Below are 23,418 nucleotides of genomic sequence, written 5' to 3' on the forward strand. Positions count from 1 at the left end.
ATAGTTTCTATCTATTCACCCCGATTTATATATATTAACTTATATCATATATATTATATATAGATTCTAAGTAATGATGTGAATATATTAGTTTTAAAGCTATGTGTGTGTAAGATTTTTTTTGCCTGTATACACAGCTGTTTTACAGTAGAAAAAAATCGATTTTCAACACCGAAACAGTTTTTTGGTAATAAATTGAATCTCAAAGAAAGTCAAAAGTAAAAATTTCTGATATATTTATTTTTCAAAATAATCTGAATTAATCATCGGATTCAAATTTAACATATTATGTATTACATTAGCGACTTACTAAATGACAAAGTACACTCGACACCCACTGTCTAGAGTGGTTACCTGTAATTGTCAGATTTCTTAATATGATTTTTTTTTTTTTTTGTTGACATAACTAAGCTGTGGTAGAGAAACATTTGTTGTTTTTATAATCTAGAGTAAAAATAATAAAAATGGAAATGTATTGTGTGGCTTTTTGCGTAGTTGATTCATGCAAAACCCACATTATTATAATAATGTACCTATATCTATTACTCATTTATTTATTTTTATAAAACGTCATAAATTCATAACATTATTAAAATAATATTGAAATTTCGCATTTTGCATGCAAATTATATTTTATTATGTTATTGGGCCATAACAATAATTCATCAATATTTGATACCACTTCCATTAAGAAATAAATTGTGTTTATAGTGTCACCGATTACCAACAAACACCCACAGAAAAACTTTATCAGAGTATATGCATTGCATCGTTATTGTATACGCGTCGTTAAACTACCAATATTTTAAAACCACTAGTATATCGGTTTTTTTTTAATCGTACAACCCATGTATATTAAATACTAAAAATACACAACATAACAAAGTGGTTATGTTTATATTATTTTTTTTAATAATAATCATTTAAGTCATAATAGTATACAGTACATCTATTAGTATTATAATTTGATTAATATTAGACATTTATTTTATAGATATATTTTAAGTAACTGATTAAATGATCATCATTTCAGTAATAAATGAATTTTGTACAATATTAAAAAAATTATACTCACAGCATGTATTTATTTGTTATTTCTATGATATTGATGTGCAATCGTTTTGGAAAAGTAATAACGACCGACGACCGTCATCTGATTATTGATACAATATCCTGCGATATTATTATATTATTACTTACTATAATACAATATATTACCTATATCAATTTATACAACACAAATAGCAATTCAAAATAACTTAGTTTATTATAATATATTTTTGAAAATGTGTTTAGCACAATATTCTATCGATAAACATAAATTCAGACGCATTTATAAAAATTAAAAATATAAAAATATCAAGATATAATTTGTTTTTATTGACATTTGAAGTTTAAATGTTAACACAATTCATTAAAATCACGAAAATTTTCAAATTATTTTGAAGTTAATTGTATACAATTTTAAATTTTAATAACTAAGGCTTGCATATTGAATGAAAGTTTCTTCATTAGTTAACATTAAAGCACTCTTTAATCATCGAAAATATATAGGCGTGATTTCAGTCATAGACATTTTAACAAAATTAATACTTAAACAAAAAAAAAAAAAAAACAATTTTCCCTTACCATTTTAATTACACCATAATTTAAAAATATTAATCGAAAAGACTCGATATTTCTCGAGTTTACGAATATAATTTATAGGTATACACAGTTATATTTTAAAAGTATTATTAATTATTTTAAACTATTTGTACAATAGACTTAACCATTTACACCGTTTTATCTAAGTACAAGGTATTGAGTATATTGACTAGTATAAATTAATAATAATAACGTAAGACATAAATATAAAAATATTATTTGTTGTCCTTATTTAAGTATCTAAGCTATTTTAGTGTATTTTGCTTCTACGACGTCATTCCGTGTTTCTCTATCTAATGCTACCTCTTATTCATTCTGCACTACTTAAGTTCTTAGGTCTCTTTTGACGTTATCCTCTCGCCGTTATCTAGCCCCTCCCCTTCATCATACCTAATTTATCTTATTTCCAATTCATGATTGCTTATATTATTCGATTGTTTTCTGTTCACCGTGTGTGACCTGCCTATCTTATCATCTGACTCTTGAATACACCCACTATATTTATTTATTACGTATAAAACCAATATTTTTCGCTATCTTGATTAAATTTTCAATTAATAATAATGTAATATATTTTATAACAATTAATATGTATATGAAATTATCACTGATCTAAATACTCTAAAAAAAAACAATAAAACAACGGCGGAAATATTTAAGTCTTGTATACAGTGTATTAAACAATTTCAAGAACCACTAAAAGGTGTACACTGTACACAGACGCTTTCAAGCTATAAGAAGTAGTAGGCATTGCAATAAAATATTCGAAAACAACAATATAGCGTACAAACTACATAAAAGTTGTTCAATTTACTCAGCTGATGCACTTGCCATTTTAAAAGCTAAGTAAATAATTATCTTTAAAAAGTACACCAAATCTATTATTCTTGATGACTCATTTTAATTAAAAATGCTGTAAATAGCATAAACAACAAAATAAATCTATCACTTTGCAATCTTCATATAAAATAAAATAGAAAAAACTAAAATGAATTTTACCAGCACTCATCTGGATACCTTTTTTTTTCGTTTGAAAAATCGAAAACGGGTGGGAACTGTTTTGCACAATACTGTCACTCGGTCTCGTAACGTTTATTAGCCAACAATTAATTACATTACAATATTATCAATATTAGTTATACATAGATGAGGGCCTCTAACCATCCTGAAAAATTGGCCTTCACCCCACAAAAAAAGAAAGAAACAGATTTTACCTTATCCATCCACCTACTGTTTATCTGATGCGCTCTGTTGCTTCCTTAAGTCCGAGTATCGTCTTCACCATCCTACCAAACGCTATATTTTGCTTATCCATCGACGTCTCAATTCGCCTTCTCCTCAATATGTCAAAATTATCTATTAACCTACCTGGGCAATGTATTATAAAGAAAAATTAAACTGTGGATAAACATTCTAAAAAGATCATTATATCTGACTTAAATATATCTATATTAAATATAATTGCCTATGAAGAATTTAAAAACTTTATAAAAATGCACATACGACAAAAATGGCAAATATTCTGAATTAATTAAAGCACCAAACTAAACCAAATAAATAGTTCAATATTCAAACTTGACACTAACTCTAATTCGTAATTAAAAGACTCACTCACGAATCTCTAATGGTAATAGAAGAACCCTCTATATTTTAAGAATGTGGCTTAACGCTCACAGTAAAGCACTTATTAGCAGAATCTTAACGATACGAACAGTCTATATATCAACATGACAGAGAACTACACTTGGACCCAACCCTAAACAGAACGAGAAAGTTCTGAACTTCTTGAAATCAACCAAGTTAATTAACAAAATACAATCTAACAATAATTGTAATATAACGTTTTGTAAATACTTTAATAATTAATTTTAGCTAGAAATTAAGTAACTGTAATTGTAACTATAATGAATTTTACTGTTGATTTTTTTTAATTAAATAAAACAAAATAAAAATCTAATACTATTATTATGTATGGTAAATGCAATAATTTCTTCGATAATATAAGTTTACTGCAGATATGACAACTAATAAACAAATAAATTATTAATATAGTGGTATATAATGCAAATTAATTATAATATATTCGTATCCTTAGAAATAAAGGCTTCACTACGTTTCACTCAGAGTCGATTTCGTATGCAGTTATAAGTATTTATAGTTGAATTTAAATTTAACATTTTTATTTTTGCACATCTATTATTTCCAAGTACGTATTGTTTCAGTTGTTGTTTGTGTTAAAATTGCCACTTCACCTATCGCGTCCCCTTGTTGATATGGTTTTCGTATTTTTCACACCATCTTTGTCTATTAATTTTGATTAAACTCAAACTGCTATAATTAAAAAGATGATTAAATATTATTTAAGAAAAGAAGGTATAACATTGTAACCGTAACATTGTATATACTATATAGTTACCTATGTTATCTGTATCGGCCTAATATAGGAAGGGTATGCATCGAAACGAAATATCATTTATAAGCCCGTCGGATAAAATCAGTGTTTGCTTAAAACCTTAGAGCACAGAAAATCCTCGTGTGTGTCAGATTCAAATATTAATAAATTATTAATGAAAATCTGTGTGCATAAATGTATTTTTTATGGAAACCCTACATCCGCTGTTGACGCGTGTAAACACGCATCACGGTAAATCACTTCGCGGCGTTTGATAAAACATCGTTATCCATATTTCGCATATTATGTATTGTATAAATATTAAAAATTTATTGTACATTATTATGATAAGGTATATTATATTGTGTGTTTACTACTGGACATCCTTTGTCATTGTCCTCGCCACGACCATAGAATATTCTAATGTAACGTCACGTCGCACGTTATACGATGATTTTTACAACCTTTTTTTCGTCACCGCGAACAATAGATAATAATAATAGAATATAATACGACGTAAACTCGAAATCTGTTACGTTTGTGTTGAGCTGTGCGACGTCTTAATCTTTGAAAGACGTGTTTGGATAAAACTTTTTGATACGTTTACTGCACGCGTGTTTCCACAATGTGATATAATACTATAGGTAATAAACTGTTGATCCCCAGCTATACCACATGATTATTCTCCAATTCTTATTTTATTTTTTTGAGATTGTCCTTATTAGCTGATAAAAGTGTCCAACTGTCCGAGCGAATTTAAATTAGTTTTTCTTAAAATGTTACTTTCGAGTAAAATAGATTCTCCGTATTTCCTTTGTCCCATTAATTTCAAAGTTCTCTCTTTTTCTTCACGTAATAAGTTTATTTTCCGATATACGAGTATACCACAAATTCTGTATGCTGCTAATGAGACCCTTGTAAGAATGATGCGGGTTTCCAATGGTGTACCATTTCTATCTTTCTTTCTTCATAACACTACATAAAGGGTACATTGTCCTGTACATTTTTGTATTCATATTAACTCATATATCGTAAATATTTCGATGTGTAAATGACTTCATTATTTAGTCATTGGGTTTTTAATAAATAATATTGTACATAAGTAATGGTATTCTCAATTCTGGTTATCGAAAACAAACGTTATCCAGTATGTCGAAAGTGAAAGCTCAATTAAAAATGACCACTTATTTAAACAGTATCTACAGACTATATCCCGAAAATAGATTACGAATTCGGATTATATTCGTACTGCATTTTTTCCTCCGTGTTCTTGATATTTATGAACAATCGTAGGCTATATTTAAAAATAATAATTATATATTTTGTTGGTCGATAATTCGTTAACCTGTCATCGCCGTGCACGTAAAGTTTAATAACTTATGCATACTATTATGTGTTATAACGTGTAAAGAACAATTATCAATTATCCGACAGAAAAAGTCAATATGGTTATAATTATCACGCAAAAAAAAAACAATAATTCACGCGCGTAGGTACACGTCTTACATTTACTAGTTACGATGTTGAAACGACCCATCATTCGCAGTGAAACTCATTATAAAATATTATTATAGTTTGCATGTGACGGGTTAATTGAAGGAAAAATGGAATACTTAGATAAAAGTAACTTTGAGAGTAAAGGCTTCATATTATACAACGATGTATTAATTGAAATGTCGACAATTTCTGTCAATATATAAATAAACTATTCCTTAAATGTGTGTTTATTTATTTGTATTATAACTAAATATATCCAAGTTATACTACAATGAAGTATACAATATGTTTTTCATAAAATAATGCGTGATGAAGTGCATTTTATGTTTTTCTAAACCAGTTAGGGGTGGTTGACTTATTTACTAATGAAAGCTTTATTGTTATTGTTATCGTTATTCGGTCTCATCACAGAAGTGCGCAATATTCATACTAAATTTATAGCTAAGTGCAGTATTTTAGTTTCTATACTATACTATTATATTCACTTAAGTATTATAGTCGTATTGAACATATAATATTCAATATATTCCTATCATGTCCATATCTATCTACCGTTTCGACTTATTCTATTTCCGTGGTTACAATAATTTAATACGACAAATTTTTGATATTTGATATTATTTTACGGCTATTTTAGTCTAGAAATCGACCAGAGTAGGTACCGTTGTCTGTTGGGACATAATAAAAATATATTACACTCTTTCATTTATATTGAATATTTCACTATGCATGTATTTCACAACCTAAATTAAGTTTTAGTATTTATGATCTTATATTAATGTACTTTTAAACATTTTTTTTATGAAAACCCTTGCATTGATGAACCACAAATCATAATAATTTTCTATATAAATTTAAAAAAAAATTATAATCATACAAAATATTAATGATATTTTATATTTTTATTTCAATTATTGATTCTATTTAATTTTATAATCTACTGTTGACTTTAGTTATATGGTACACCTGTGTAGCTATCTCAATTGATTATATTTACGAGTGCTTTAAGAAAGTTATTGACAATCATGACAACATTATTTAATGTTCAGAATAAAGATAGGTATTGTAATTAGTAAAAAAACTAAAAATATTTCTCTTATCATTAATGTAAAAAAAAAAAAGTAGGTAGCAAAAATAATATTTTATATATTTACCTTTTGTCAGTGATAATTAAATTTCACACTAGAATACTACCTAACACAATGTTGTGAATAACATAAAATGAATTTATCAAAATCTAGATTACCTCTAAATTGATAAAATCATAAGAGCTAACCTCTCCAACGTTAATAATAATACACTATTCTAATATCGTCAACAATTGTCAATAATTAATAACCAACATTATGTTGTTTTAGAGTTATGGCATTCGTACAAAAAGCTGTCGCACGTTTATATGAACCCGATAAATTGGAAACTCTATTAAGAGACTTGGGCAAGAAACACTATCATTATGGCGCCAAACAAAAATACGTAGACGTGAGTATAATCGGTTTAAGTACTGTCTTAATAATTATTATTTTAGACATTTCAACGAAATTAAATTAATTTAAACTGTTTATTCCAACCGATCTAATACGAGATATAAAGTAGGTATACATGTTTGTATAAAGTCTATATAAAGTGTTAATGGAATACGCAGTATACTTTAAAATAATAAGATATTGTAATAAGTTTATTTTGAACGGATTTTTTTTTTAAACAAAACCTTTAAAATCTAATAATCATTAAGCATATTTTTAATTATTTTAATTTATCTTAATGTTTTTTTACTAAATACTATTTTTATAATTGTTTAAATATTTAATTGTTTTATAAGAAAAAGTTAATTTCGTAAAACTCATTGACAGTAAATCTACGTATGATAAATACGTGTCCGCCAATGAAAACATTGAACATTTTTAAGCTCACTCAATCATTGGTTTTTCATTCTTAAATCATTCATATTTTCTACAAAAATCGTAAATGTAATATTTTTTCTCTCTCTTACCTATACTAAGATTACATTCAACTCAAAACTATGAAGTCTATTACATTATAATTTCTCCAATAACTAATCATTAATTTTATTCATGTATTACATTATTTAAAATAATTTATTATTTAAGTACCATAAATTGGTAATATTTCTATCTATATATTCCACTGTTTGTTCACACAAAAAACTAATCTATTATTCAATAGATTTGAATTTCATCCGATTCAGTAGTACCCACAGATATATAATACAATATATTATGTTGTATTATATTTGTGATAGTTTCAATATTTATAGACAATATAATACAATATTAAAATGTATAGGAATTTTTTTGTTTTTTATTAACTATAAAAGCTAAAAAATTTAAGATTTTTAACCTAATCTTTACTTAAAAATAATTCAGGCAGTGAACAAAATAAAAATTACATTATTTACAATTGTATACATTTTTTTACTTAAGTTTATAATTTTGAAAAGTAAAGGTATAATATCCTAATCATTATTTTACTTATATTGCAATAAGTCATTGTCTCACTCATTCTCTCTCTCTCAAATTATCAATTATTGATTTTATTATAGACTATTTATTCTATTTCTCATTCCGTGTTAAACCAGATTCACAACTACGACAGCTATCGCATCGTATCGTATTCTGATTAGCCATGGTAATTGTGATATCATTTACTAACCATAACCTATCAGGAAATTTCCATTGTTTGGTCGAGATAAGCCATTAGACAGGACATAGACGTAAACTCAACTCTCGTTACTTGTCTGGAACAGCTATGGTGTTGCGTAGGTGATAATGAATTGTACGTTTATTATTTTATTATTGAATAGAAATAAATATTAATATGGTTTGTGTCAAAGTCACGCTCACTCGGTCGAAAGGTTCGAATGCAAATCGCAGCTTTTATATAGAAAACATACATGTTCCCTGCTGCACAGTAAATAACGACTTAAGAACATTTACTTTGTATTAATTTAACGACCTCGTTCCTCAGGCAGTCTGTTAATGTTATAGAAATGTACGTACCTACTGTAGCTTACTTTCTGTGCAAATAAGGTTTGTATACATATTTCAAGGTGTTATATTATACTTATATTTATACTCTTTCTCTTTCTTTCTCTTTCTCTTTTGGTATTTCGTAATATGCACTACCTCAATGTTGACAGTAATACCATTACTAGCTATTATTCTGTGATACTTGATAATTTAATAAAGAAGGAAATGAAAATTTAGAGGTCACCTCGAGGAGGTATGGTTTTTTTGATAACACACAAAACATGTTAATTGTCGTTTGTCATAAATATTCGATAATTCATGTTATCGTAAATGATTACTACTGAACGAAGGTAGTTTTCCAAAGTCTTTTGGTATTATGTACATTGGTCTACAAAATCTGAGAATACACTTGAATCCTACTTCATGTATTTTGGCTCTTAGATTTAAATTTACCTTTAAATAATTTACTTTATATTTCTAATAAATATAAGGTTGTTTCAAACCAACGCGAATAAAAACAATCAAAGCCTTTCAATCGATTTCACTTCGTATAATCACGTACGCTCCATGGCATGTCTAACTTCACCCTTAACAACACTTAAGTATTGAACCAGTTGCTAATTTAGTTAAAACCCGATATAAAAAATTACATTACAGATTACTCCATCACCCAAACCCTCTAATAGCAAACCAGCACACTGTCTCAATTCCAGGAATTCCTGGCAACTCTCCTCGCCGTCTCAAGAAACGTAAGAAAAAAAAAATGTAGTGATCTTTTAGAATAAATCACTGTCTGTTCGCCTACCAAAACTCGCTGAAAGGGTCTTATCACTGGATAGCTTTCTGTTCAATACCTCAAAGTCAAGTTAATACAAATTTTCATCATAATAAGTTATTGTATTTATTTTTAATACAAATTGTAAATTTATTTATTTTCAATAAGAAAAGTATAATTCTCTTTTTTTGGTAATGATATTATATTCGCATATTTTAATTGATGTATCTTTAATATACAAAATTTCACGATTATTATTAATTCATTGAATGAGGAAATACAAATCTATCCATTAGTGCGATATAAAAATAATATTTTTTGGTGAAATAATTTTAGTTATAATCCTTCTGATCAATTTTGTCTGTGGTGTCTTCAATATTAATTACTATAGCTTGTTTTTCTTTTTTTGAGGAGGGAGTTAAATTTAACTTGAGTTGAGCTGTGGCATAGGACTGTGTTATCATTAGTTGATTTGTTGGCATTTTCGCGCTTGTTACGTTGAGTAATGGTTTTATTGTACTCTACATTCGTTTCATTTATTGGGTTTAATGATTTCGAATTTATATTGCTCGGTTGTTTCAGGTTGTTTTTAATTTCACAGATACGTTGTTTTTTGCGTTAAATAATATGGTGGTTGTTTTACCTCGTGTTTTCGGCAATTGAGTGATTCGGAGGCCCGTATTTTATTTTTGGATAACTCCTTTGGGGGATTTAAAAGAACTCATTTTCCTCCCTTCTCCCCATTACTTTCTAACTTAAATAATTTAGAAGCCCATACCTATTGTTCTCATGAGTTGTTGACTACAATGCAATATCTGAAGCTTTATAAATGCGTGTTTGCGATAAATGACTGCAGAAAGATAAACCCACGTGTATCGTCAACAGGCGTTAAACACGTACTGGATTTTAGTTAATAGTATAGCTAATAAATTTCACTGTCTAGCATGTGTAGGTAGTACCTACACTAATAGTACCAATTATGATGTTTTTCTTTTGCAAAGAGAACATTTATTTCATTATTTTATGACATTTTTATAATCTAAGATGTTATAAGAATTTTCACAAATAAATTATTTAAATATTTTTGCAGACGAATTTTAAATATATTTAGGAATTTAAATTTGATTTTTTAACCTTAAACAATTTTCAATAATACATATTTTTACAAGTAAATTGGATTCAAAAATGTAATGAATACAGAGACTCAATGGTTTAACTTTGTTATATGAATGATTTAAATTAAATTATGCCAAAGTGATGTGTTCATTTCCAGAATTTTTTTATGATAATTGTTACTTCAATTATATAAAAAAATTTATAATAGTTGTAAAAACTTGAATCATACCACTATTACTAAAATCAACATTTCCTAATAAAGTCTTGAAAATATTTGTATTAATTTTAAATTATTTATACGACGCTCCTAAACTAGATTGACTAAACAAAATAATATAAATATAATCATATAGGTAATAATATGATAATGTGATATTATATTGTAGCATATAATTTAAATAATTAACTATATGCAATTTTATAGAAAAAATTAATTCAATCCGCTAAACTACTAGTATAGAACAATAAATCAATCATTTCTAATAGTAATATAAATAAGTAAAAAAAATATTCTTTGGAATATTTTTTAAAATAAATACTGGCCTATCTACTCACAATTCTATTTCACATCCTATGATTCATCATTTAACTCAAAGTCAACACTCATTACAGTGACCAACTCAATAACAAGGTAAGCCTATTTCCCGATTATTTTTTTTTTTTATCATGTATCTACTTCTTAAATCTTAAAATTGATAAAATGTTATCGATATAACAAAACACTACATAATTAAATAATTATAATATAATCTATTTAATTATATCATTTACTAAAAAAATATTTTTTTATTTGTATTATTTACAAAAATAGACAAAATAAAAATACTTAATGGTTTTTGTTTTTGTTTTATTTAAATTTAAATTATACTACAAACAAATAATTAATTGCCACCCTTTTTAATTACGTAAAAACGTAATCGAAAACGTTTGTCATGTAGCGAAATTATCCTCTTCAAATAAATAATTTGCATTGACAATAAATGAGAAATAATATGTTTCAAAATGTAAAATAAATAACAATTTTTGGGAGTAAACCTACATTGAATGAGTACACTGTGTCGAATGGAAAATTTTTATATATACATTTGTTTTGATATCACCTGCAAAAAACTAATTTATTTTCATAATTTTTATAAAAAAACCAATTTTTGAATGGTTCAATCACTTAAGACTTGACAATTTAAAATTAGGTCAGGATATTTTTTTGAATAAATAAAGAATGTATTTTTGTCAAGAGCAGTTGAGCAACAGTTTGTTTGGTATTAAACATAATCAATATTAATATTATAATGTAAAAACTTTTTTAATCGTAAAATCAAAGTTCTTGACTGTCGAAAGAAGAATGACGTAATAATTAATAAAAATAATTTACTTTTAATTCAAACTGTTTTGTCGTTTATAAAATCGACAAGTAGACACCTGTACAAAACATATTTTTGCGTTTGGCAACTATTAATAGTATTTTAAATAATGTATTTACTTTTTTGTCTTAAGGAATTTCTTAAATCTTTTTACAGAACAATTTAGCAAAAACTCGATAATAAATCACGGTTCTTGTGATTTCTTTAACTATAGGACGTGCTACGACTGATGAATATAATACCCATTAATGTATATTTTTTTTTTTATTATCTCATCAACACAAATAAAATCATCTTTCGAGCTTCTCGCGGAACATTAAGCAGTTCCCATTCTGAGAGTTAACTGATCGCGCACGATAATGGGCTTACCAAATGTAATGGGTTTAATAATTACGTACGCACCATAAGCATATAAATATAGACCTCCTCCTGGTCACTAGGAAAACTTTGCTCTTTTTTCGTACCGATCCCAAACGATAAAAACACCCACAGGGGACGATAATTCACGTGCACTTAACCTAGACCACACCCAGTCTTCGCGTTCTACACAGGACACCGTCATCGTTCCGGCACACAACGGCCGAGTACAAAATATTTTGATTACCGCGACCGCATCGTCGTTTTGGGGAATATAAAGAAGAACTTTAGGTACGGAAACGAAAGCAATTTCAATTCTACTTCACTTTTTTGCGAACGTTTGGTTAAAAAAAAAAAAAAAAAACCCCAATGATAATAATTAAATTGTCGTTGAATCATACATTACACAGTTCAATCGATGCGGAAAAATGTGAGTTTTTTTTTAAACATCGATACACGAACATTTTGCTTAGAACATTTCGCAACAATTATCCTTCGTGCGTGCACTTGTGTCTAATTGAACGTAATGGCTGGTAGAAATTTTAACGTATTTAGAATACCTACAATCATATTATACACTATATGTATATTAATGTATTACTTTTAAAATGTGTATGCCTATATGTGAACCGTAGTACATTTCCCGTTTTTTCAGTGCTTTAGGCTATGGAAAATCATGAAAACGCATTTGATACTATCATATGATTACATGTTTAAATGTTATGCTCTTAACCACTTTCAACGCTTAACATTGTTATACATGTATATAATCACCCGTAAAATATTTGTTAATAGAGCCTTATGAATTATAAATTAAAACTTAGGTAAACGAAAAGTTGTGTTCATTAGCCATGTATAGAGTACGAGTATAAAAGTTTTTTCCTCTCCGAATGGTTGTGTTAAAAATGTTGGAAAGTTTTTTATGTACCTGACATAAATAAATCTTATCAAACATTACTATACGCAGTGTTTGATTGTTTTTTACATGTAGGTACTACGTGCATTTCACGTGGACTTTGAACTATATGGAAACCATGTAATGTGGAATTAATATTACTTAATTTTTTTTCATCCAACTATAGTATTTTTCCAAACATTTCAATTTTTTTTTTTTTTTTTAAACTAGGTAGGACATCGTTGTATAGCATCATTATTCATTATTAACACCGTCATAGACACATCCTAGTCATAAACATTCATCTCTATTAATTTTTCTTTAATGTTTAAAATATGTATAAATATATTATACATTATACATACATACCTAAAATATTTATTATAATAAAATTATTGGTAAAATTGCAAGGCCCGTGAAGCTTTTTGATATTTTAACAATAAAAAAAATAATCAAATATCAATTCGTTACAAACTGATTGCTGTATATGTCATACATTTGTACGTATAAATAATTATAAAATAAAAAATGGTAATAACATTTTTTGCTACGTTTATAATTTGAAATATTTCAATATTTATTTAAATATTTTATAATATAAATTAATAGTATTAATATAAAAAGTATTTAATTTCTCTTGAAAAATATTTTACATGTTTTAATTACTAATAATTACGATCTGTGAATTTTCCTTTGTATTGTTGTGTATTATAGTGCTGTATATAATATGTTCTATAGAGATTTATAATAAAATGTGTAATTTCATGATTTTTCAACTATTTTTCACTGTTGTGTTTGCTTACAGTTGATCGGACCTCAATTCATTATGGCCATACAGCCGTCGTTAGTCGACCGGTGGACAGATGAAATGCACTCAGCATGGACAGCATTGTTTTTGAACATGGCATACATTATGAAAGGTTCAATGGCGGCCGAAGAAAGGTTCAAAGTAAAGAAAACTGCCACTTAAACGACCAGTCCTCATTTATACACACCAATGATTATTGTTTTTATTTTGTGAATTAATATTTTTGTTCTATTTTGATTTTATAACGATACACATTTATCTATTCAATACAATTAAACTTAGACAAGATAATTATAATTATTATTATTCGCAATGTAAGTTTCGTTAGACATTTAAATTACATTAAATCATTATATTATAGAAATCGCACGATATTTTCTTCGTTTAAGTCAATATCCTACGAAACAACGTCATTTTTTGTACATCAAATATTAGTTAAATTCAAATATCTAAATATATAAAAATATAAAATAGTTATGATAATAATATTGTATCGGTGTAGGTATTATTGCATTAATGTGAACGGTTATGACCATGTTATTATACTGCTTAGACTTGAAATAAAAACAACATAAAATCAATATGAATGATGTTTAAATATTACAATATAAGGTTATCCTTTTTAATCCAAAATTATTAGAATTATTGGTAATATATCATTTATGTTAATGTGCATTAACAAAGAATTAATAAATTATTATTCACCTCCTCACAAAGATCGACACAGAATGTGTGTTGTTAAAACATAATAATATGAATATGGTTTTTATTACAATGGCATTAAAATTTCTGCTGAACGAAAAAAACTTACTTGGCTTTTAATTTCAAATTGAAAGAAAAGTATAAAATAAAATCATATAAAACAAAATTCACTTTATAAACCATCCGACAGCTGTTATCCCTAACGTTAAAAATGTTTCATTCACATGTGTACGTTTTTAACAATTTTTTACCGCGGTAATATATTATTGATACTACATAAATAATTTATATCATGATTCAGTTACATGATACAAATTTATAATATATTTTTATAAGATTATGCTAAACTAAATAATAATAAGAATATTGATGATATTTCAGAGTAAAAATAATAATACTTAGTGTCTTGTATATGAATATTTTTTTTTAAATTCATATAACTTCTTTTCATCACTAAAATGTAAATATTTTTTAAAATAAAAATATTACAGTTAATAACATTAACAAAAATTATACAATGATTTATAAAATAAAATGTTTATTTAAAAATCTTACGCTGGACAAATCTATAATGAAGCTATTATAATATGTTATTATTTATAATACTAGATAAATAATATATACACATTAAACTTAAAATAATGAATATAACCTGCAGGGTTCAAAACTTATAACATTTGCTTTTTTTTTAACTTAAAAACTAGCGAAATTCCGTAAAAATCTATGTCATGTTACAACTTTTTTAAACATGAAATTTGTAAATTATTTTTGTTTTGCGTTTTTGCGTATGCTATTTTACTTTGAGTTGACGCAGATGGTAGCAACTGACATAAATCTAAATTTATTTTCAATTTTTTTCCCTCGGTTTAAGCTGATGATAGAACTTTGTCTTGGTATTCTACATTACCTAATTTTTAATACCAATTATTTCAATTATTTTATAACTGTTAATTTATAGTTTTAATACTCAATAGTTGTTTATTATGATAACATTCATACCTAATACTTAAACCAAATTATAAAATTGTTTACATTTAATTAATTTTCATACAACGTATGCGTTTTATTTAAACGACACATTAAAAATACCAAAGTTGTCAGTATACATAGATAATTGATAATAGGTAAATAATATAGACACTTTAAACTCTATGCAACCCTAATCACGTATTTCATAAATACCGACGTCAAAAAATAACTTCTCCGATCGATTTTTGATGTTTAATGAACCACAAGCACACATTGTAAATTGACATTTTTGCCATATTAATAAAAGTTCCCGTTTACAATTTTGTAAACAAAAATGTCTAGTCTGCAGTCTTAAATATTTTTTCTTCCATCAATCGATGTTCATAATACGAGTATTATAACACGAGATGAATAATATACAATTTCGTTAACATACATATTTTAATAAACAACATAATACAATTAAATCGACGTTTTGAAGTACCTAGTAAGTACATTTACTATTATTATTTTAGTATATATTTAAGAAATATTAAACCAAATAAATTTATTTTTATCAATTTAAATTTAAAATAAACTGTTTTTGAGAAAGGTGCTTATAAACATATTTTTATAATTTTTAATTAATAAATAAATCACTACTTATTTAGGATTAAAATGTCAAAAACTAATTTTGATTTTACAATGCTGTGTTTTTTTAATCACTCTTTTGAATTAAAAATGCCTATATGTCTCGAATTTTAATTTCAGCATATTTTAAGTAGAAAAATACATATAATTGGTAAGTACATAGTGAGATGGAGTTAAAAGTAAATATTATCAGTACTTTTTTTTAAATATGATAAACGAAAAAAAAATTAGAAATAAATTGGAATTAATTTTATGCAAAGCTATAGTTGTTGTCAAAATCGATTTTCTTATTTTGTCGTAATACAAAAACATATAACCATAAATATTGTAAAATATTTTCTATGCATATTTGGTATATAATTCACAATTAATCAAACTTGGAATCGTTTTTCGTATATAACGAATTATTATTATTGAATTTAAATTTAATACATATATTTTATTTATTAATGATAGACATGCCCAACACGACAGTACAGAAGATACGTATATAATATATTTATATATGAGTAGAAGATACGCAAAATAAGATCAATTAAGTGTGGCACTGATCATGAATTAATCAAAGAGCTGGTTTTAAATTCACAAGTTAAGCTCATAAAACAATCGAGTGGATGATTTCGGTTAAATTACCTATTACAACAAAATAATCACAGTAATTACGTTACAATTACTTACTCAATTACTAAGTGTACTCAAAACTAGAACAGTTATCTACCTACTTTCTCCTTTTTTTACACTTCGTCGTCTCAGAATGAAAAGGTTCTAACGTAATTGTTGTAATTGTTCAGAGGAACATTTTTAAGTTATAAATGGAATAACTTTTTTCACCGTAAATACTAAATTATACAAAAATTTTATACAGTGTCAATAAAGTTCCAAAAACCACGATTCAAGTTGAAATTTTATTTTACCGCAATTATTGATTAAGTTAATAATAAAAAAACTAAGATATAGTTTTTAGAATTAAAAGGTTGTACGTGTAGAACTTTTTCATTCTGAGAATAAAAATTATTTATCAAGCTAGAACCTTTTCATACTAAAAATATATATCATCGATTAAGTTAGAACTTTTTATACTAATTAAAATAATTTGTTTTATTCAGTGATACCAACTTACGAGTGTAAATTATGTTAATTCCTAACATCACGTAATATCACAAAATTTTTTATTGTGTCATGTATTATATTTTAGTTTTGAAGTAAATTATTAATTACATATTAGGTATGATATGACTTAATATATCGAATACCTACTACAAGGTATAACTCTACAATACGTTAAGACGTTTACGATGTCACTAAGTGGTGCATCTTCAAATTTAAATTAATTATCCTGTATATTCATAGATTCGAATAAGGTTTAGCTTATGCTAGATTAAAAGGGATCGTACCCAATCACGTTTACATTCTTTTTTCACACGAATTAAGTTATAAGTAAATTATTAAGCTTAAATAAAAATGTAAACAAGATTATTTGAATGATAATAAAGTTGAATGTATTTAAAAATACACCTACCTACTATGAAAGTAAGAAAAAATTTTTAATAGCTATAAAAAAGTAAGTAATTAAATTATTTAAAGACATATTAAAAATATGTATAAATAAAAAAAAATTATAACTACTCTTACTATAAGTTATAAAATTCTCAACAAACTTTTTTTTTTTTAAAAATCATACATTCTAAAATATACTCTCATAATACATTTTTTCAGTACCTGACATAAATTGATAACAGCGTGATATCTATAATTAATAATATTATGTCAATAATTTATACTTTATCGTGTATAAGACGTACAGTATATTATATTATTACACCGACAAAACAAAAATAGACAGATAAATACCTACATGCCGGAATAATATTTTATCATAGCACAATAATAATTTGTATCAGTGGTATAACCGTATTATGTTATAACAGTACCTTTTCATTTTAAGGTATTATATTATCTAAGACCGTTTAGAACTAATTCATTCTTTATTATTGTTTAAAATGAAAAAATTCTAACTGTTATTTCTCGGTTTGCCCCTTATCATTCATATTTGTAAGAGTTAAAACCTTTTCATTCTGAGTATCTCATTAAATAATCATCAAATTGATATGATTTCAAGATTGATTTATACAAGAATAAAATATTAAACAATATTTGCAAAAAAACCATTTAAAAAAAAAATTGATTTAGAACTTTTTCATTCTGAAACGACGACTTTCTAATTAATATAAAGTATAATATTAATTATATTTGATTCGTAAAATACTTATTGTAAAACTCATACACATTTCCTTTTCGTTTTTACGTACAGTAGTAAATGCATACTTAGCAAACAAAAGAAAAAAAATCGTAACAATATTCAACTAAGGATTTCCTCACGCTCAAAACTAAAATAAAACAATTTTGTTGAAAATGTGGAATTCTTTATTTCATCAGTAGTGTTAAACTTAAATTCGGAGTGCACAATGTTACACGGCTATAATGAAAATAAGAAACGAAATTAAAATGAATGGAGAGACCGATGGCGGCAAATGACGTATAACCGCGACGCGCAGCAGACCGTTTCCACTTAATTACTATCTGTTCTGTAGAATTGTTGCAATTCTAATTTTCTTATCATTTTTATATGGTAACCTATTTAAGTAATACGATTGTTTGGCTTAACTCGTTAAACAAGAAATATAACTAACAAATTTATTTTCTTATATTTACATATTTTAACTTACTCTTGTATGCAATGTAATTATTAAGTCAAGTCCCGGATTTAAATGACTTGAAAACTACCAAAACGTGGCTTTAAAAACTACTATTTTTTTTTTTTACATGGCAACGTAAATATTAGAAAAATGTTGGTTAAACTTCCTACGTCTTTAGCGCTTCATTATCTTAGCTAAATTATAAACACTACCAAAAAAAAAAAAAAATAATAATAATAAAATAAAATAAAATACCAAAATTAAGTATTCCTCATAAATAAAGGTATATAATTGAAATAAACGTGATTGCGATACAACTCCAACTGACTAATAATTAGTTACCTTATTTTATAATTGCCTATAGGTTATAAAGACGTTATCGCCTTCTTAATTACATTTGGTATGTATGAAAAATGCCTAAAGGCTATTAGAGCAAACAATATTCCTTGATATTATACTTTGAAAATATAAAGAAAATAACCTGAAAATGTTAAAATATGGAAATAAAAGTTTTACATTTGAAGTATTTTTTACACGAAACGAATTATGTACTTGAAATGTATTATTCTAAAGCGACCGAAAAACAATGAATTTTACATTCAAACTCGACTATTGTAATTATATTTATCATTATGCAACATACATTTAAACATTTTATCCCCTCTTCATCAATTAAGTAACGTTATTCTTAAATTCTTATCGTATTATAAATATGATTTTAATATTAAAACTCATTTTAATATTTGAATTAGTAAAATTATAAAGAAAATAATGTTGAGAAATTTATTTTAGGTTTTATATTCCGACACAGGAATGTATATAAAAAAACTATTTTCTAATTCATTTTTCCTATTACTTTCTACTAAATAAATGAATCCTTTAAATATAACATAATAAAATAAATTCAATTTGTGGCGTCCGTTATTACTTAAACTAACCGCTGCCGCCCTTCTCTGATTTATAATATTTTTGTACAATAATAAATCCTTTTTTTCCATTGTCCATCAACATAGAAAAATTTTAAAAAAAGTCAAAAGGTTTAAAATTGCTTGGCCATTGTGATCACGACCTTTTAAATAGTATACCGAAAATACCTTTAAAATCCATTTCGAAAATGCTTTACACTATTAACAACTTAAAGTACCTAGAAAAGAATATATACATACGAGATTAAGTTTAAAACCTTTTTAGCGAACAAGTCTTTTGTATTATACGTAACTTAAGCTGCGAAATTAATGCTATCATGATTTTTACTTACTCTTAAAAATCGGATAACTGTATTTATATAAATAAAAGAATGAAATATAATAACGTAAATTCAATAGCCAAATACATTCTTATGTATTATTATCATATTTTTTTTTTATTTATTTTTTTTAATATTTATTACACAATCTGTAATATATTTTTTATACAATAAAAATAAGTGATGTATATGGGTAATAATGGATGTAGTCTTGAAAGAAGAATCCATCCAATGATGGAACTTCACGGTAATGGACAATAGTTTTTAGTCATTTAGGAGGTCCCGGCACCATTTACGTTTCAAACGTCTTCTGAAGTCACCTGAGATGTTAAGAACAGATAAATTCGGGATTAAGGGATTGCGATGGTTGGACGGATTAGAGTAGAAGCATTTAAAGAGAGTTTTGGCTACGTGTTGTACTGTTGGAATGGAGAAGTTCCATAATGGAGTGTATCATTTGAAACGTAGAAGAGGACTTAAGTTATTTGTCGGGAGCATTTAGATTGGAATGTTTGGATTTTTTATATTTAATGACTTAGTCTGAACTCCAAAGTTGAATATCATATGACCATTGACCATATTGATTTTAATGGAAGTTTACGTAAAGGTATTTTATTATACAGATTGATATGTTTAGAAGTTAGGAGCTAGCTGACAGTATCGATTGTTTAGGGCAATTCGTTTGTTATGGATATTTTGAGTCCAAGTCGGTCAACTTCCCATACAAAGATCTAGATAACGAATATTTTAAATAAGGAAAAAAGTAAGTTATTGAGGATTATGGTAAAATAGTTAATTGGTCTAAGTGTAAATGTGCAATATGTGGCTTTAGGTTCATTTATTTTCCTTCTCCGTTCTTTTTATCAGGTTTATAATAAGTTTAAGCGCGATTGAATTTATTTTGATGCTATTTCAAATTCTGTATAAATCGCCAAAATAGGTTTAACATCTGCAAAGTCGCCTATGATAGTATGATCAATAGTCGGTTAGTCTGAGGTGTATAATTGAATAAAAGTGGGGTTGTGACAGCACCTTGAGGGACTCCCGTCTCCTATGTGAATGTAATTAATTTCAAATATGACCGAACTACAACGTGCAACGAAGTATTTGTCTTCAAGGTAAGAATTGAATAATAGGTTGTAGTATAGTATGGTGGAAAGATGAATTTTAGTGTGTAGAGGAGATCTCCATACTAAAGTCTGTCAAAGGCTTGAGACATATCTAAAAATGTAGCAGTGTATATTAATTTTTTCCCAGCGAATATGATTCATTATTATAAGTTTGTTTTTAATATTATTATTTATTGCAAATCATTAAATTCGGTACACGTAAAATTCAAACTGTATTAATACCTGTAGGGTTTGAAATGTATAAATCATTGTTAATTCTATCGGTTCAACTTTTCTCATAAAATCATGGTTGACGTATTTTTATGTATATTACTATGAATATTAAATACAGTACCAAACGTTTATATAAATACTCGGTATATAAAACATCGAACAAATACTTATTTGTTTTACGTTTAATATAGCCACGTAGGTTTGCAAGTGTTGAAAAAAAAAATATAGATAAAACGATATTGATTAAAATTACGTTTATTATAATACCTATCTTGTATTATATTATTATGTTATGCAAGTTCCCGAGAAAAATGTGTCTGCAAATCCTCTAGGGTCAAATCGTAATAATAAATCTACCAGGATTTTAATACTTTTTCATTGCGATACTCATATTTAAGCTCGACACAGAGGGAAAATACACCGGTTACTGACCCTTGCGTTGTCATCCCCGATTAAGTGACAAACAAATTTTATCGGATTTATTTCAATAACTTGATAAAAATTTTAAAGTCCTTATTCAAAACATTTTATAACTTCAGAGATACTATAGTAAAGTTGTATGAATGTCATCATCAGATAAATACCGCTAAATATTGGTTGAGTAATAAATATATGATTATTATTTATTACTACTAGTTTTTATTTTTTTCTAATTACATTTTTTAACTTTAGTTAAAGGTCTTATTTCATTATAAATAAAGGAATCCTTTATTTATACTGCAAAACTATATATATATATATATTTAGTTGCGAATGATGATAATATTTATAACAAACATAAATAAAAGATTCACTTCTTAAAAGGTCAAGTTTCTAATAAAGATACAATTAAAGCTAGTTAGATTTATTATTTGTATCTCCTTACAAATTAAATTTTTATTGTGTATTTTGTTACTGACACCTGTTGGTACATATTATAAATAAAACAAATAGCTAGGTTCATTTTGTTACCTATATAACAAATTGAATCTACTCGTATAACGGTTTGAATTTTTTTTTTGTAATCAACGTACTAATTTATTTTTTATTTAACCTGCAAGTAGGTCAATAAGTATATAGTCAAAATACAATTTACTAGTTATAACATATAAAAGTATCTGTTTTTTCTAAGCAAAATTATGAAAATGTTTCAATAATGTGTGTGTGTATGTGTGTGATAAATTTTTAATAATCAATCCAATAGTTTAAAAACGCACTTTGACACAGTTTTACCGTACAGTGTTGTACAACGATGCCAACAGATCAAATTTTTATAGAATGATATCATATTTAACATCAAGTCTATCAGACCAGCATAACTTAATGAGATTAATTAGGGACTCTTCCACACCACCACCAGTACTGGTTATATGTTTAAACTTAATTAATTAATGTTCACTATCATAAGAATGAGATAAATTTATTAGTAATTAGTATGTTTACTGTTTGAGTGCATGACGCAGATGTATACTCATGTATAGGTACAATATACAAGTATACCCAATGCTTTTGATTTAATTTTATAAACAAATTTAACGTGTGCCTGGCGTAATTTCATATGTAAATAGTATTACGACGCGTAAACCTGTCGAAGTACTAAAATATTATTAGTATATAACTGAAAGTGCTGTTACAATTATTTATATATATATATAGCCTATAGAGGAGTATCTACACAAGTATTAACTAACAAAATTAGTTAGTATTATCAAGAAGACAATAATAGTATCACGAAAATACAGCATCACAGAATCTAAGATTATGGATAACTACAATATAGTCAACTAGGATATCTACGCAATAAAAAATAAAAATATGTTACAATCAAGTATAATTTTATAACTAAATTGCAATTTATTTGAAAGTATAATTTAAATTTTTAACATAATAGTAGTTTATATTTTATGAAATTACAATTTATATATTATTAAACGAGCTAATAATAATGTTAGGTCATTACTGTAAACATGCAGTTTTAAAGGATCTACCTACTCCCCGCTTTTACATAATATTATACG

The 23,418-nt window shown here is 26.2% G+C and overlaps 1 protein-coding gene across 1 annotated transcript in view; it reads left to right on the top strand.

The window, feature by feature from the left end:
• Positions 1–14,097, top strand: part of LOC112597952 (neuroglobin-1-like) — a 90,663-nt gene extending 76,566 nt beyond the window's left edge. The window contains exons 4-5 of the mRNA XM_025344215.1: positions 6,895–7,015; positions 13,833–14,097. Of these exons, the coding sequence (XP_025200000.1) occupies positions 6,895–7,015; positions 13,833–13,997 (286 nt within the window). The 3' untranslated portion in view covers positions 13,998–14,097. The remainder of the gene's footprint in view (positions 1–6,894; positions 7,016–13,832) is intronic.
• The last annotated feature ends 9,321 nt before the right edge of the window (positions 14,098–23,418 follow it).

Source organism: Melanaphis sacchari, unplaced genomic scaffold (assembly GCF_002803265.2).
Source record: "Melanaphis sacchari strain LSU unplaced genomic scaffold, SCAv2.0 Contig44_pilon_pilon, whole genome shotgun sequence".
NCBI lineage: Eukaryota > Metazoa > Arthropoda > Insecta > Hemiptera > Aphididae > Melanaphis > Melanaphis sacchari.